Raw genomic sequence first — 12,704 nt, 5'->3', positions numbered from 1 at the left:
TTTCATACCCCCATTTGACAGATGAGGAAAACTGAGGCTCAGAAAGATGGAGTAACTTCGTCAAGATCACATAGGTAGAGACAATTTAAGTATCAAAGTAAATTATAATAGTAACAGATTATAACACACTGAATAAAATAGGAGAACATGAGTCCATACTGGAATGCTATAAAGAAATGAATAAATTGCTAGTTTGACAAGGAACTGCTTTATATAACACTTGAGGAATCTCAAAATAATGTTGGCTGGAAGGAAAGGGACACACGAGATACATGATGCTATTTAATAAATGCAAAAGTAAGCACAACAAACCTATTAGAAATAAGGAATGTGGTTCTCTTTGGGGAGGAGAGAGGAGGTATTCATCAAGAGGGGACAGGGTGGAGGTTTTGGTGTTGGTGGTAATGTTTTATTTCTTGGCCTGGTTGATGGTTACATGGAGATTGTTTGCTGTGTGACTAGAGGCAGCCTCTGAGATGGTCCCCAATGACCCCCTGTGTCTCCTGGTGTTCACACCTCTGTATAGGCCCCTCCCCTTGAGTTGTGTGATGAACTCATTGACTCATCTCTCCTGAATAGACATAATGAGAGGTTATTTCTAGGATTAGGTTGAAAGAAAATTGTGGCTTCTGTCTCAGCTGCCCTCTCTCTCTTGCTTCCTTTTGGATCACTCGCTGTGGGAGAAGCCAGCTGCCACATCCTGGGACAGCTCTGTGGAGCAGCTCGGGTGGCAAGGCCTGTCATAACCACACGAGCCAGATCAGAAGTGGGTCCCCCCACAGTTGTGCCTTCAGATGAGACTGCAGCCCCAGCAGACCCCTTGACTACAACCTCGTAAGATGTGATCCAGAGGCGCCCAGCTGAGCCATGCCTGTGCTCCTGACCCACAGAAGCTGGGAGGTAACACACGTTTATTGTTTCTAAGCTGCTAAGTTTTGGGGTAACTTGTTATACAGCAAAAGATAACTAAAATAATAATTCATTAAACCGTTTACTATTATTTGTGCATTTTTCTTTTCTTTCTTTCTTTTTTGGCTGCACCACATGGCTTGTGGGATCTTAGTTCCCCAACCAGGGACTGAACCCGGGCCCCGGCAGTGAAAGTGCCAAGTCCTAACCACTGGACCACCAGGGAACTCCTGTGCAGTTTTCTATATGTATGTTTTACTTCAAAAAGAACGTTTTAAAAATTAGAATGAGTTAGGTCTGTGATGTAATGTTACTTGAAAAATGTAAGTTAGATGTTACAGAAAAGGTACATGGTACAATCCCATTTTTGTAAAGAAACAAAATTTATTTGTGTAGGTGAGTGTATACATATGTTTGTAAGAATATACAGATAACACTGGTTATCTCAGGGGGTGTAATGATAGAAAGGAGTAGATATGGGGAAATTATTAACTTGCCCTTTCTACATTTTTAAATTCCTTTACTTGTTAAAAATGTAAATAGGTAAATGAATAAATTTGAAAGGTTTAAAGATTTTATATCAGGGACTTCCCTGGTGGTCCAGTGGTTAAGACTCTGCGCTTCCACTGCAGGGGGCGTGGGTTCAAACTCTGGTCGGGGAACTAAGATCCCGCATGCTGCACGGTATGGCCCCCCCGCCAAAATTTTCTTTATGTCAGACTTTCTTAAAGTGGGGGCAACCCGGAGGACCGAGGCGCCCCTGGGTCCTGTGTCAGGGTACTCACTGCTCAGCGCCCGCCTTTGCCCCAAGCCTGCCTCTTCCCAGCTCTCAGCCTGCATTCAGATGATGTGCTAGGTCCTGCCTGCCTCTCTGAGAAGCACTAGGATGACACACAGCAGGGAGGAGGCCAGCAGGGCGAGGCCAGCAGGGACCCACTCACTTTGGTTCAACCCTCACGACGTTCTCAGAATATTTGATGTTTGGCGAGTTGTTGTTGAGTGAGAAGCAGATATCATCAATGGTCAGGGCTGTAAACTTGTCCCTCAAGTCCTTTTCAAGACTGTACTTGGCAGAGCGGTTCAGCCTGAAGGGAGAAGGTAAACTGGGTTTCTCCCTCTGGAATGCCTAGGTGGCACCTATACCAGGTTCTTGGGAGACCATGGAAAATGAAGACAGTCTAGTGCAATATGGCGACACTTCCTCCCACCTTCCCATCCCCCCAACACACACACACACACACACACACACACACACACACACACACACACACCATTAGACACTTGGTGACACATTAACATATCCAAGCCAGGACTTCAAGATCTTCCCTCCAAATGTGACATTTTCTGATGTCACCACTGTGGCATCCTGTTTGTGAGAGGTCAGCTCCAGTGTCCTCCAGTTTACAATCGGGTGAAATCTGGCCGCACCCCAACCCGCCACCAGAGGGTGACTGTCACGCATGAGAGGTTGTCTTGGTCTCATTCTGAGTGTTCCCGGGCCACCTTGGGGCATGGAAAGTGCTTGTAGGGTATTAAATCCCATTCTTTCTGGGCCATGGAGCACGGCCTTGGTGGGCACCACCTTTTCTAGATAACGCCCAATGGAGATGTGAGGGCAGGCCCCGCATGGCCATACCTGATCTGCTCGGACGTCTCCTCCAGGGTGTGGGTCAGCAGGGCCATCGCCCTCCGGATGAGCTCAGCCTCCTTGATCAGCTCCCGCTCTACCTCATCGTGGACCAAGTCGATGCCAACTCGCTTCTCCCTGACCGAGAGAGAGGTGGATGGTCATCCCACGCGCGGAGGAAGGCAACTCAAAATCTGCTGACGTTTAAAACTGTCTGGACAATTGGACCAAATCCATCTGGAGGATGTGATGGGGGATGTACATTAGTTGGTGTCTCTGCGACTTCAAAATATCCAAAATGTAATGAGGAAAAATTAATCGGTGACTGGTTACTTGGTCTGAAAAATGCCAGCTGGACTTTTTGGCCTCAATTTGGCCATCGGTTCTGAAGCCTTTTACTTTTTACCTGTTTATTGGAAACACTGTCTTCTGACTTAGAATTTTAAAGACATATGTTTCCTTCCTTGATCCTAGTCCTCTGACAAGGATTGGATCCAAAAAGATGCTTTATAGTAACAATAGTAATAGTCATAATGATGCCAAAATTAATAGTACCCCCACCACTGAGCACTTACTATGAGACAAGCATTGTGCTGAGATTTTCATGCGGATATTCCTTCTCACGTACCCTCTCAAGTACAGGTGAGGAAACTGAGTTTCAGAGAGATTACGTAACTCACCCCCTGCCACAGAACTAACTGGGCATCACTCATGTTTTTAACCACTTACTCCCAAAATTGATCAGTCACTGTCTGATAGCTTATTCTTTTCCACCTGCATGACAGTGCTAGGGAGGAAGTCTCCACTCACCAGCTGTGTGACCTCAGGCACGCTGGATAACTTATCTGTGCCTTGGTTTCCTCATCTGTGAAATGGGGATAACTATTAGTACTTCCTAGGGTTGTGGCAAGGGACAAAGGAGATAAGAAAGCAGAGAGCACTGTACCTTCCACAGAGGAGCATGTACTCAATCCATGTATGTCCTCTACATCCTAGTTACCCTTAGGTGTAGACTTGAGCCAATGGATGTTGGCCTCTTTGATCACCTGCTACTTCCCTTTGCCTCACAAACTCTCTAAATCTGGCTGGGAGGTTGCTGCCTGGTTGCTGCAGAGGGGGTCCTGGCTAAGCTCACTGAGGTAACAGGGTTTTCTGGGAAGGAGGAAGAGTATGGACAGAGTCACAGTGCATTTGGGAAACTGCAAGCAGCTCAGCACCCCTAAGTACATCCCACTGTTGGGGATGAGATATGGCCCTGGAGGGGTCACTGGGGCCCCAACCATGATGGACCTTGTTTTTGAAGCTAAGAAGTTTGAACTTTATTTTGAAGGTACTAGGGCAAAGCATTGTAATGAAAGGATTTTAAGCATGGAGTGGCCTGGAAAGATCTGCATTTGGGAGGGTTCGCTCAATAGCCAGTATGGAGGACGCACTCGATTGCAGGGGGCTCTGCTGGCAGAAGAGTGCTCCACCTAGGGCTGTGACAGGCATCAGGTCTGCAAATCAGCATCACCCCAGAGCAAAAAGGATCATCCTACTCATAGGACTTATAGGAGGGAAATTATAGTAAAAAGGTATGTTTGCACAGCGCTCTCTGGATTACAAAGTGCTTCCATGTGGCTCTGTGTATAGGAGCAGACTTGTCCTCTAGTAACTGTATCTGCTCTGCCTGCCCAAAATAAAGACCACCATCACCCAGTTTCTATTGGTGTGGCCATGTGACTAAGCTCTGGTCAACGGGATACAAGTAGAAATGGTGAATGCCAAACCCTTATTATTCTGACTTGTTGGCATGTAGACATAATGGCTGGAGCTCCAGCTGCCATCGTGAATCACAAGGTAACCTTGGGAGTAAAAGCCACGCACATGGAGCAACAAGATAGTGGAGCAACACGATAGGAAAGGCCTGGAAGCCTGACACTGTGGCACACCATGCCAACCCTGAACTATCTCCAGACTCCTTAAATGTGAGAGAGAAAGAAATTATCTAAGTTCAATGTTATTTTGCCCTTTTCTGATTACCCACTGACAAACCCAGTCCTAACTTATATTTAAGTTAGTCAAGAGCAGAGTTTTGACATGAGCCAAGTCCAGTGCTCCTTCCACTGCCCAGCACCCTGGGCATGCCGAGCTAATTTCAGGCTCTAAAAGAACACATGCTCATTTGCCTCATTCTAACCCATCACCTAGCACAGTCAGCTTTTACCTCTTTGCAATCCATTTCTTACAACAGATGATTCATTAGAGGAACCTTTCCTCCTACCTGTATTCCAGACACTTCTCAGTGATGTGCAAGGGCTCTTTAAAGCTCTCCAGGGCTTTCCCCAATCTGGTCTGATAGATGAGTAGATTTTCGGTCGCATGCACCAGCTGCTCAAGTTTGTCATCTAACTCCTTCTTCCAGAACCTGACTTCCTCAAGCCTCTGCTCTGAAGCACACAGAGAAGTCACACCAGGATTAATCTATTTCCAATGTAACCAACTCTTAGATTAGAAACTTGAAGACTATTGTAAACCTACCCGAGATACTTTCTTTTCTTCTTAGAGTTGTGCTACTTGGGGCATCTTTACATCTCTGAGTTTATTAGGAAGAAGGAAGGAAGGAAGGAAGGAAGGAAGGAAGGGAGGGAGGGAGGGAAGGAGGGAGGGGGGAGGGAGGGAGGAGGGAAGGAGGGAGGGAGGGAGGGAGGGAGGGGAGGAAGGAAATAAGAATATATTTCTTCTTACATTCAACATCAAATTAATCCAAAGACCATTCTACACTCTTGACTCTAATTCTTCAAAGCCCACTGTTTTTAATAACTTTTAATTTTGTCAAAGACACAAATATATATTGTTTGAAAAGTCAAATAGTTTTACAAGTATTACAATTCTCAGACCCATCCCTACCCACTCCCACTTTCTGGAAGCAACCGCTTTTTAAACACTTTTAGTATTTCTTCTGGCATTTGCTTACATTGCTATTTATTCATTATCAGTTTTAAGATTACCTATTGATTTCCTATGATGAAAGATAAGAGTTTGCTCTTATACGACTTATACAACACACTTCTGATCTTTCAATCTTCCCAATATAGCTGTGTCACCATGTTAAATAATAATTTAATGTTTGTTTATATTATTGTAGGTATGTAAATATTATTTATACCCAAACCATGATATCATGCTACTATGATAAATTTACTTTCTTATACAACTTAAAAAATTTTTTTTATTGGAGTCTAGTTGATTTACAATGTTGTGTTAGTTTCAGGTGTACAGCAAAGTGAATCAGTTATACATATACATATATTCATTCTTTTTTTAGATTCTTTTCCCATATAGGCCATTACAGAGTAGTGAGTAGAGTTCCCTGTGCTACACAGCAGGTTCTTATTAGTTATCTATTTTATATAAAGTAGTGTGTATATGTCAGTTCCAATCTCCCAATTTATCCCTCCCCCCCCCTTATCCCCTGGTAACCATAAGTTTGTTTTCTACATCTGTGACTCTACTTCTGTTTTGTAACTAAGTTCATGTGTTAGATTCCACATATAAGTGATATTATATGATAATTTGTCTTTCTGTGTCTGACTTACTTCACTCAATATGACAATCTCTAGGTCCACCCATGTTGCTGCAAATGGCATTATTTCATTCTTTTTTATGGCTGAGTAATATTCCATTGTATATATGTACCACATTTCCTTTATCCATTCATCTGTCAATGGACATTTAGGTTGCTTCCATGTCCTGGCTATTGTAAATAGTGCTGCAATGAACATTGGGATGCATATATCCTTTCAGATTATGGTTTTCTCCAGATATATCCTCAAGAGTGGGATTGCTGGATCATATGGTAGTTCTATTTTTAGTTTTTTGAGGAACTTCCATACTGTTCTCCATAGTGGCTGCACCAGTTTACATTGCTGCCAACAGTGTAGGAGGGTTTGGAACTCCTATAGGTATTGAGCCTCCCAGATGGATCCTCCAATTTTCTTGTCTTTTCTCTCTTATTTTCTATCTATCTCTTTGTCTTTTTTTTCTACTTTCTGGAGATACTTCAACTCTATCTTTCAACCCTTCTTTTGACTTAAAAAATATTTTGCTCTCATATTTTAATTTCCAAGAACACTTTCTTTTCTCTGAATGTTCTCTTTTTTAAGAGTCTTCTTGTTCCATAGATGCAATGTCTTTTCTAAATTCCCTGAGGATCTTATAGTGTTATTTTTTCTTTTGCTCTGTGTACTTTCTTTAGTTTTGTTTGTTTCAGTGTTTGCCATTTTAGAACCTTCCCTCACATATTTGGTGATCCTCATCTGGTCATATTTGAGAATAAAATGCTAAAATACTAACTGGGAGCTCTGTCTGCAGGGGCACGGCTTGTCAACCAGCATGCTTTATTGTCTAGTGTGATCAGGCCTACCTATAGGCTGGTATCAGGAGTAAGCATCAACCCATCAGGAGAAGCCTAACATTTAACCCTGCAGGCCTGAATGAAGTTTTGGTTCATTGGAGGTTGAAAACTAGCAGCCCTTAGACCAGGTTTTGTTTATAGATGTGTTTGTTCATCCTGCCCAGTGTTATAAATATTAGACTAGGTTTTGTTTATAGATGTGTTTTTTCATCCTGCCCAGTGTTATAAATATATCAAATCAATTGCTAGCATTTAAAAAGTGGGTAGGGCTTCCCTGGTGGCGCAGTGGTTGAGAATCCGCCTGCCGATGCAGGGAGCGCAGGTTTGTGCCCCGGTCTGGGAAGATCCCATATGCCGCGGAGCGGCTGGGCCCGTGAGCCATGGCCGCTGAGCCTGCGCGTCCGGAGCCTGTGCTCCGCAACAGGAGAGGCCACAACAGTGAGAGGCCCGCATACAGAGAAAAAAAAAAATAATAATAAATAAAATAAAATAAAATAAAAAGTGGGTAAAATTCCAGCTTTCCAGATTTTCTAAAAATATATAAAATAAAAAAAAAAATCAGGGAACTCGGCAACACTGGGCCCATATTCTTTCTTGGGAAAAAATGGGTTGAACTTGATGGAGCAGATGTTCTCCAGGCACCCTCAGTCCCCACCACTCCCTATTGTCTTAGGAGTCTTATTCAAACCCTTATGTTACCTGCCCAACTCTGATAGACTGTTGAGTTTGTGACCTCTGGTTTATCACTTTTTGGCATTTGGGGTTTTTGTTTGTTTCATCTTATTTTTATTCTTGTTTTGCTTATTTAAGGGCACCACCTTTTACATTGTGTTCGTAGGAATGAGATTGTCAAGAGAGTATTACTCTTTCTTTAAGACTCAGCTAAAATGTTCCTCTCTAGGAGGTCTTTCCCAATTCTCCAGGGCAGACTCCACCCTCACTTCTGTACCCCTTCCCCCAGCTCCTATCTAGTTATATTTTGATTATTCATTTTTCTATCTTTCTCCTCCTCAATCCAGAAGCCCCTCAAAAACTGAGGCTCTGATCATCTTCTGTGATATTCCCAGGGCTTAGTCCATAGATGCTCTTAGACGCTCAACAGATATGTATCGAATCAGTAAAAGAATGGCTGATGAATAGCTGAAAATCAGACTGGGTTACCATGTCTCTACCTTAGGGCAGTGAACTTAAATACAGAGCCCAGAGAATACACGTTTCTCCCTAATATTTCAAGATAATACGTTGCCATTCCTGAACGTGAAATGCAAATGACAGTATCGCCATACCTCAAGAGTATCATCCAAACATGTTCACAAATATACCAAATGTGTTATCTTACCTAGTTTCTTGTTCACATCGCTTTGAGATTTTCTTGTGGTCTTTTCAATTTCATTCACAAGCCTCTGGCTTTCTGCCACCAGGCGTTCGGACCGGGACCTTTGGGCCTCTGCTCTGTGGTATTGGTTCTTGTTAGCAATGTGCCACTCTGAGGGCAAGAACTTGGGTGGATGTTGTAGTAGTCTGGCCATTTGAGGTTTCTAAAGTCCTGATCAAAAGCAGAATTTTTTTTTTTAGATTCATTGAAAGCAAGTTGTCCTTTTTTTAATGTCAGTTTTTATAAAAGTGTGACATTCATACCAAAAGGTACATAAATCATAATCTGTACACAAAATGAAAACCTCTGTACAGCCAGCACCCAGATCAAGAAATAAGCATTACCAGCACCTCACGTCTCTTTCTGATCACTATTCTTCACCCCCTCCCCCCAACAGTAACCACTATTCCAACTTTTAACACTATAAATTAGTTTTGGTATTTTTGAACTTAATATAAATGGAATCACTAGGTACTCTTTTATATCTGACTTCTTTTTGCTCAGCATTATGCTTCTAAGAGTTATCAGTATTGTTCACATACTTGTAGTTTGTTCATTCTCATTCCTGTGTAGCATACCATTGTATGATTATACCAAAATTTGTCTCTCTCTTCTACTGTTTATGGATATTTGGGTTTCCAGTTTGGTGCTATTATGAGAATGCTATGAATATTCTCATTTAGAGACAATGTGTTTTTTGCTGAACATATGCGTGCACTTTTATAATGCATTAGGATTGCTGGGTCATAAGGCAGTGTTCAGTTTTAGTAGGTATTGCCAAACAGATGAACCCAGACATGTTTTCTTAAAAAAAATAAAGAACAACTGTGACATCTGTAAACTGACAACTGGGTATTGAGCCTGTTCAGCAGATGAAAGAAACAACACCTTCCCAGGACAAAGAAAAGGAGAGAACAAGAAGAGGGACACATGAGGAGGCAGCAGGCAGAGACCAGCAGCAGCAGAAAGACCAACATTTCCGCATCGCATCTGCACACAGCTCTGTGAGAACTGCCGTCCTCAGACAGGGCTAAAAACTGCCCCCACCAACATCCTCACCCAAAATATAGATCTGACCGCCTGCTCTTAAAGGCTTCTGGATCTCTGAAGTCCTTCAAACATACAAGGAGCGACCCAGAGTCAAATCTTGACCAGGCTGAGCCCCAGGCCACCCGGCTCCCTCTGACAACATGGGGTCTCCTAATCCAGTCCCTCCTATGGCTTCGGCCAAGTGTGAGTGTGGGGCTCAAAACTTAACCCAAGATTTCTGGATAAGTCTGAGTAGCTCCCAGAGAAATCTAAATTAGGGCTGAGGTCGAAGTTAAACCTAAATTCGGGCTGATACCAATGGGCACAAGGCATTGGGTAGGTCTGTGTGCTGCAGTTAAGGGTTGGTGGTGTGGGGCCGGGGCTTACCCTCAGCGCCACAAAAAACTACTACACAACTTCGGGATGGGAGCCTCCTTACCCCAACCGGAGCTCCGGGTTCTTGCAGAACTGGGCTGTAAACAGCGCAGTCTCCATGGCAACCGGAGACGCGTCACCAGGGCAAAAGGGGCGGGGTCTGCCGCGAAGCTGCTTTTTCCCCAGAAGGCTCTGTGCAGGCGCGAGTTCTGTGTTTTCCCCCAGCGCCGGGGACAAGGGGATGTGGCCTGGGAGCGCTCAGGCCAGATGCTCGGCCATCTCAACCTACCACGAAGACGCGGGACACCAAGCTGGGAGTCAGGAGACCTGCGACTGGCCTTGGTCCTGCTGCGGGCTGGGCCACCTCGGGCCGCACTGCTCTCACTGGGTCTCGGACTCCCCAGGTGTACAGCGATGTTGGGCTGGACGATGCCTTCAGGTCCTCGCAGCCGCAGGCCGTCCCGGGACCACTAAGCCACAAGCCCGGCGCTGCATGGAGTTAGCCGCGAGAGATTCCTAGGGTTGCCCCGGCCGCGAGGAATTAATAGGAGGAGGTAGGAGGAGGGGTCGGGTCTCGCATCCTGGGCCCGCCCCTCAGCTTCCGGCCGGGGGCGGTGGCCGAACCCAGGTGTAGGAGTCAGGAGTAGTTTCTCCATCTGGAAAATGAGTGGATTGGAGCTCCCAAACTAAGAGTACAGTGCTCGGAATATGTTCTTTATGGTTGTAGTGCTGGTTAAAAAAAAAAAAAAAAAAAAGCACTTCCGCACAGCCTGGAACACAGAAAATGGGTATTCAAATCTCCCGCCCTATGCCAAACTTGCAGCTCCACCTTTCACACCCCACAATCGAAGGCAACCTCCCTCTAAGAACAACCAATCAGAGGAGGCTTTAGCTCGTGGAGCCCGCCCCCCTAACGTCTCGCGATTCCTTTGTTAGCGTCCTGAGGGCCCGCGAGGCGTCATGAATATTAAACAGGCCGCCTGTCCAGTGGTGTCTGGAGGAGCTCGTGTTGCATATTCATATTCCCCATCCCTCAGAGAAGGGGCTATTTAAGGAGTGAAGTGGCCTCGGCCGCCACCCGCACACTGGGAGAGTCGCCAGTTTTGGCTACCAATGGGTACTCAGGGCGTGGAGCCCGGATTTCCCACTCAGGGAAGGCGAGCCGGCGGGAATGGGCCGGAGTCCCAGCCCCAGCACTGCATTCCAAGGACAGTTGAAGAAGGTGGTCTGGCACCTGAGCGTGCGGGGCAGCTGGGCCTCAGGGGAGGTGCTCGCTGGTGGGCGTCCTCTCCTACTTAGGCGAGAAGAAGGGGCGGCGTCCTGATGGAGCAAGCCAACCCTGAATGACTCCTGTGGTTACCTTTGGAGGCCCCAACCCTGGCGTCCCCGCACCTCAGGTTACAGAAGGGGAAATTTCTTGGACCTGTTGGGAACATGATACAGTTGGCCAAAGTACATGAAATTAGCCATATGAATTATGATCATAGGTCACCATTGTATTTTGCATCCGTATACAAATTTAAGCCTCTCCCCCTTCCCCACGGCATGGAGAGAGATAGAAAAACCTTGAGACCCTCACCGAAGAACTAATGCTTGTAGTTGAGTCCAGCCAGCTGGACTCTCTTCTGCTGGTTTTGCCCTCTGAAAGGCCTAAACTTGGATGCTGTTGCATCTCTTGATATACTTAAAAAAAAAAAAAAAAAAGCACTCTGCAACTATTTATTCTGGAGTTTACGTGTAATTGCAAGTATTTGAAAATATTTTCAAAAGTAAAATCTTATTTTGCACCCACACAGGCCAGCAAAGGAAGGAATCCAATAGAGGAAGTATCGAACAGCTTATTATCAATAATAACTCAGTGTGTATCTGGCATCAGTATATGGGTAGAGAATAATATTAGAATGTAAAGCAGATATGCAGCGCAAAGCTTAGAATTTGCTAAATTAAGAAGTGTACAACCAAAGCTTATATTCAAAGTAGGAATACTCAGGCAAAGTGCATTGAAATTTTAAGTGGTTTTGAGATTTTTGTTGGTTGGAATAAAACTGCGTTTCCCAAACTGCGTTGTTTCCTGCAAAGGTGTTGTAGTTCTGTTTCCCCAGCCCGCCTCCTACTGGGTGAGAGGCCTGAGTGGGCAACTCTGAGTGCAGGTGTGGGAAAGAGGCCTTCAGCAAAACACTCCAGGTCACTGTGTCCACTGGGAGATGGAAAATACAGGAGGAAAATTAAGCCCGAGAGGATAGACTCAGGAGATTTAATATTTGTCAAGTGGAACTTCCAGAGGGGGAAAAATAGAGAAGAGAAGATGAAGGAAAGAGAGAGAGAAAATGTCCTTGAGTTAAAGACTCAAGTCTTTATTTATTTACCTTAATTAATTAAAAATTTACACAATTTTGAAAGGTTACCTTCCATCTACATTTTGTTGTTACAAAATATTGGCTATATTCCCTCTGTTGTGCAACACATCCTTGAGCCCATTTTACATCGAATAGTTTGTGCCTTCCACTCCTCCACCCCTATATTGCACCCCCTCCCCACTGGTAACCACTAGTTAGTTCTCTGTATCTGTGAGTCTGTTTCCTTTTTGCTATATTCACTAGTTTGTTGTATATTTTAGATTCTACATGTAAGTGATGCCATACAGAATTTAAGACTCAAGTCTTTAGATTGAAAGACCCACCTGAAATAATTATTTCTCTCTCTCTCACACACACATACATACACATTATATGTGCATCTATTCTGTATGTATATACATTCTATTCTGGTGCAATTTCTTTATTCAAAGAGTAAGGAAGAAAGGAATGAATAGGTATACAGCTTTTTGTCTATAACACGGGTTGCTAGAAATGATGCTAGAATAACGTCTTCAAAATTCTAGAGGAGGGCTTCCCTGGTGGCGCAGTGGTTGAGAGTCCGCCTGCTGATGCAGGGGACGCGGGTTCGTGCCCCGGTCCGGGAAGATCCCACATACCGCGGAGCGGCTGGGCCCG

General features: G+C 44.6%; 1 protein-coding gene across 3 annotated transcripts in view; it reads right to left on the bottom strand.

Moving 5' to 3' along the window:
• The window catches only part of TEKT1 (tektin 1), a 29,077-nt gene extending 18,538 nt beyond the window's left edge, over positions 1-10,539 (bottom strand). For 2 of the 3 annotated variants that reach the window (XM_082605017.1, XM_082605015.1), the window contains exons 1-5: positions 10,001-10,539; positions 8,272-8,478; positions 4,800-4,965; positions 2,546-2,674; positions 1,851-1,994 (exon numbers count right to left, since the gene is read on the bottom strand). In XM_082605017.1, the coding sequence (XP_082461143.1) occupies positions 1,851-1,994; positions 2,546-2,674; positions 4,800-4,965; positions 8,272-8,461 (629 nt within the window). In that variant the 5' untranslated portion in view covers positions 8,462-8,478; positions 10,001-10,539. Of the gene's footprint in view, positions 1-1,850; positions 1,995-2,545; positions 2,675-4,799; positions 4,966-8,271; positions 8,479-9,775; positions 9,848-10,000 lie in introns of those variants that run through there. The other variant, XM_082605016.1, reaches the window with a different exon arrangement.
• Positions 10,540-12,704: the final 2,165 nt, after the last annotated feature.

Source organism: Mesoplodon mirus, assembly GCF_964341445.2.
Source record: "Mesoplodon mirus genome assembly, chromosome: 18".
Lineage (NCBI taxonomy): Eukaryota > Metazoa > Chordata > Mammalia > Artiodactyla > Ziphiidae > Mesoplodon > Mesoplodon mirus.
This window is presented reverse-complemented; position numbering and strand designations above follow the sequence as displayed.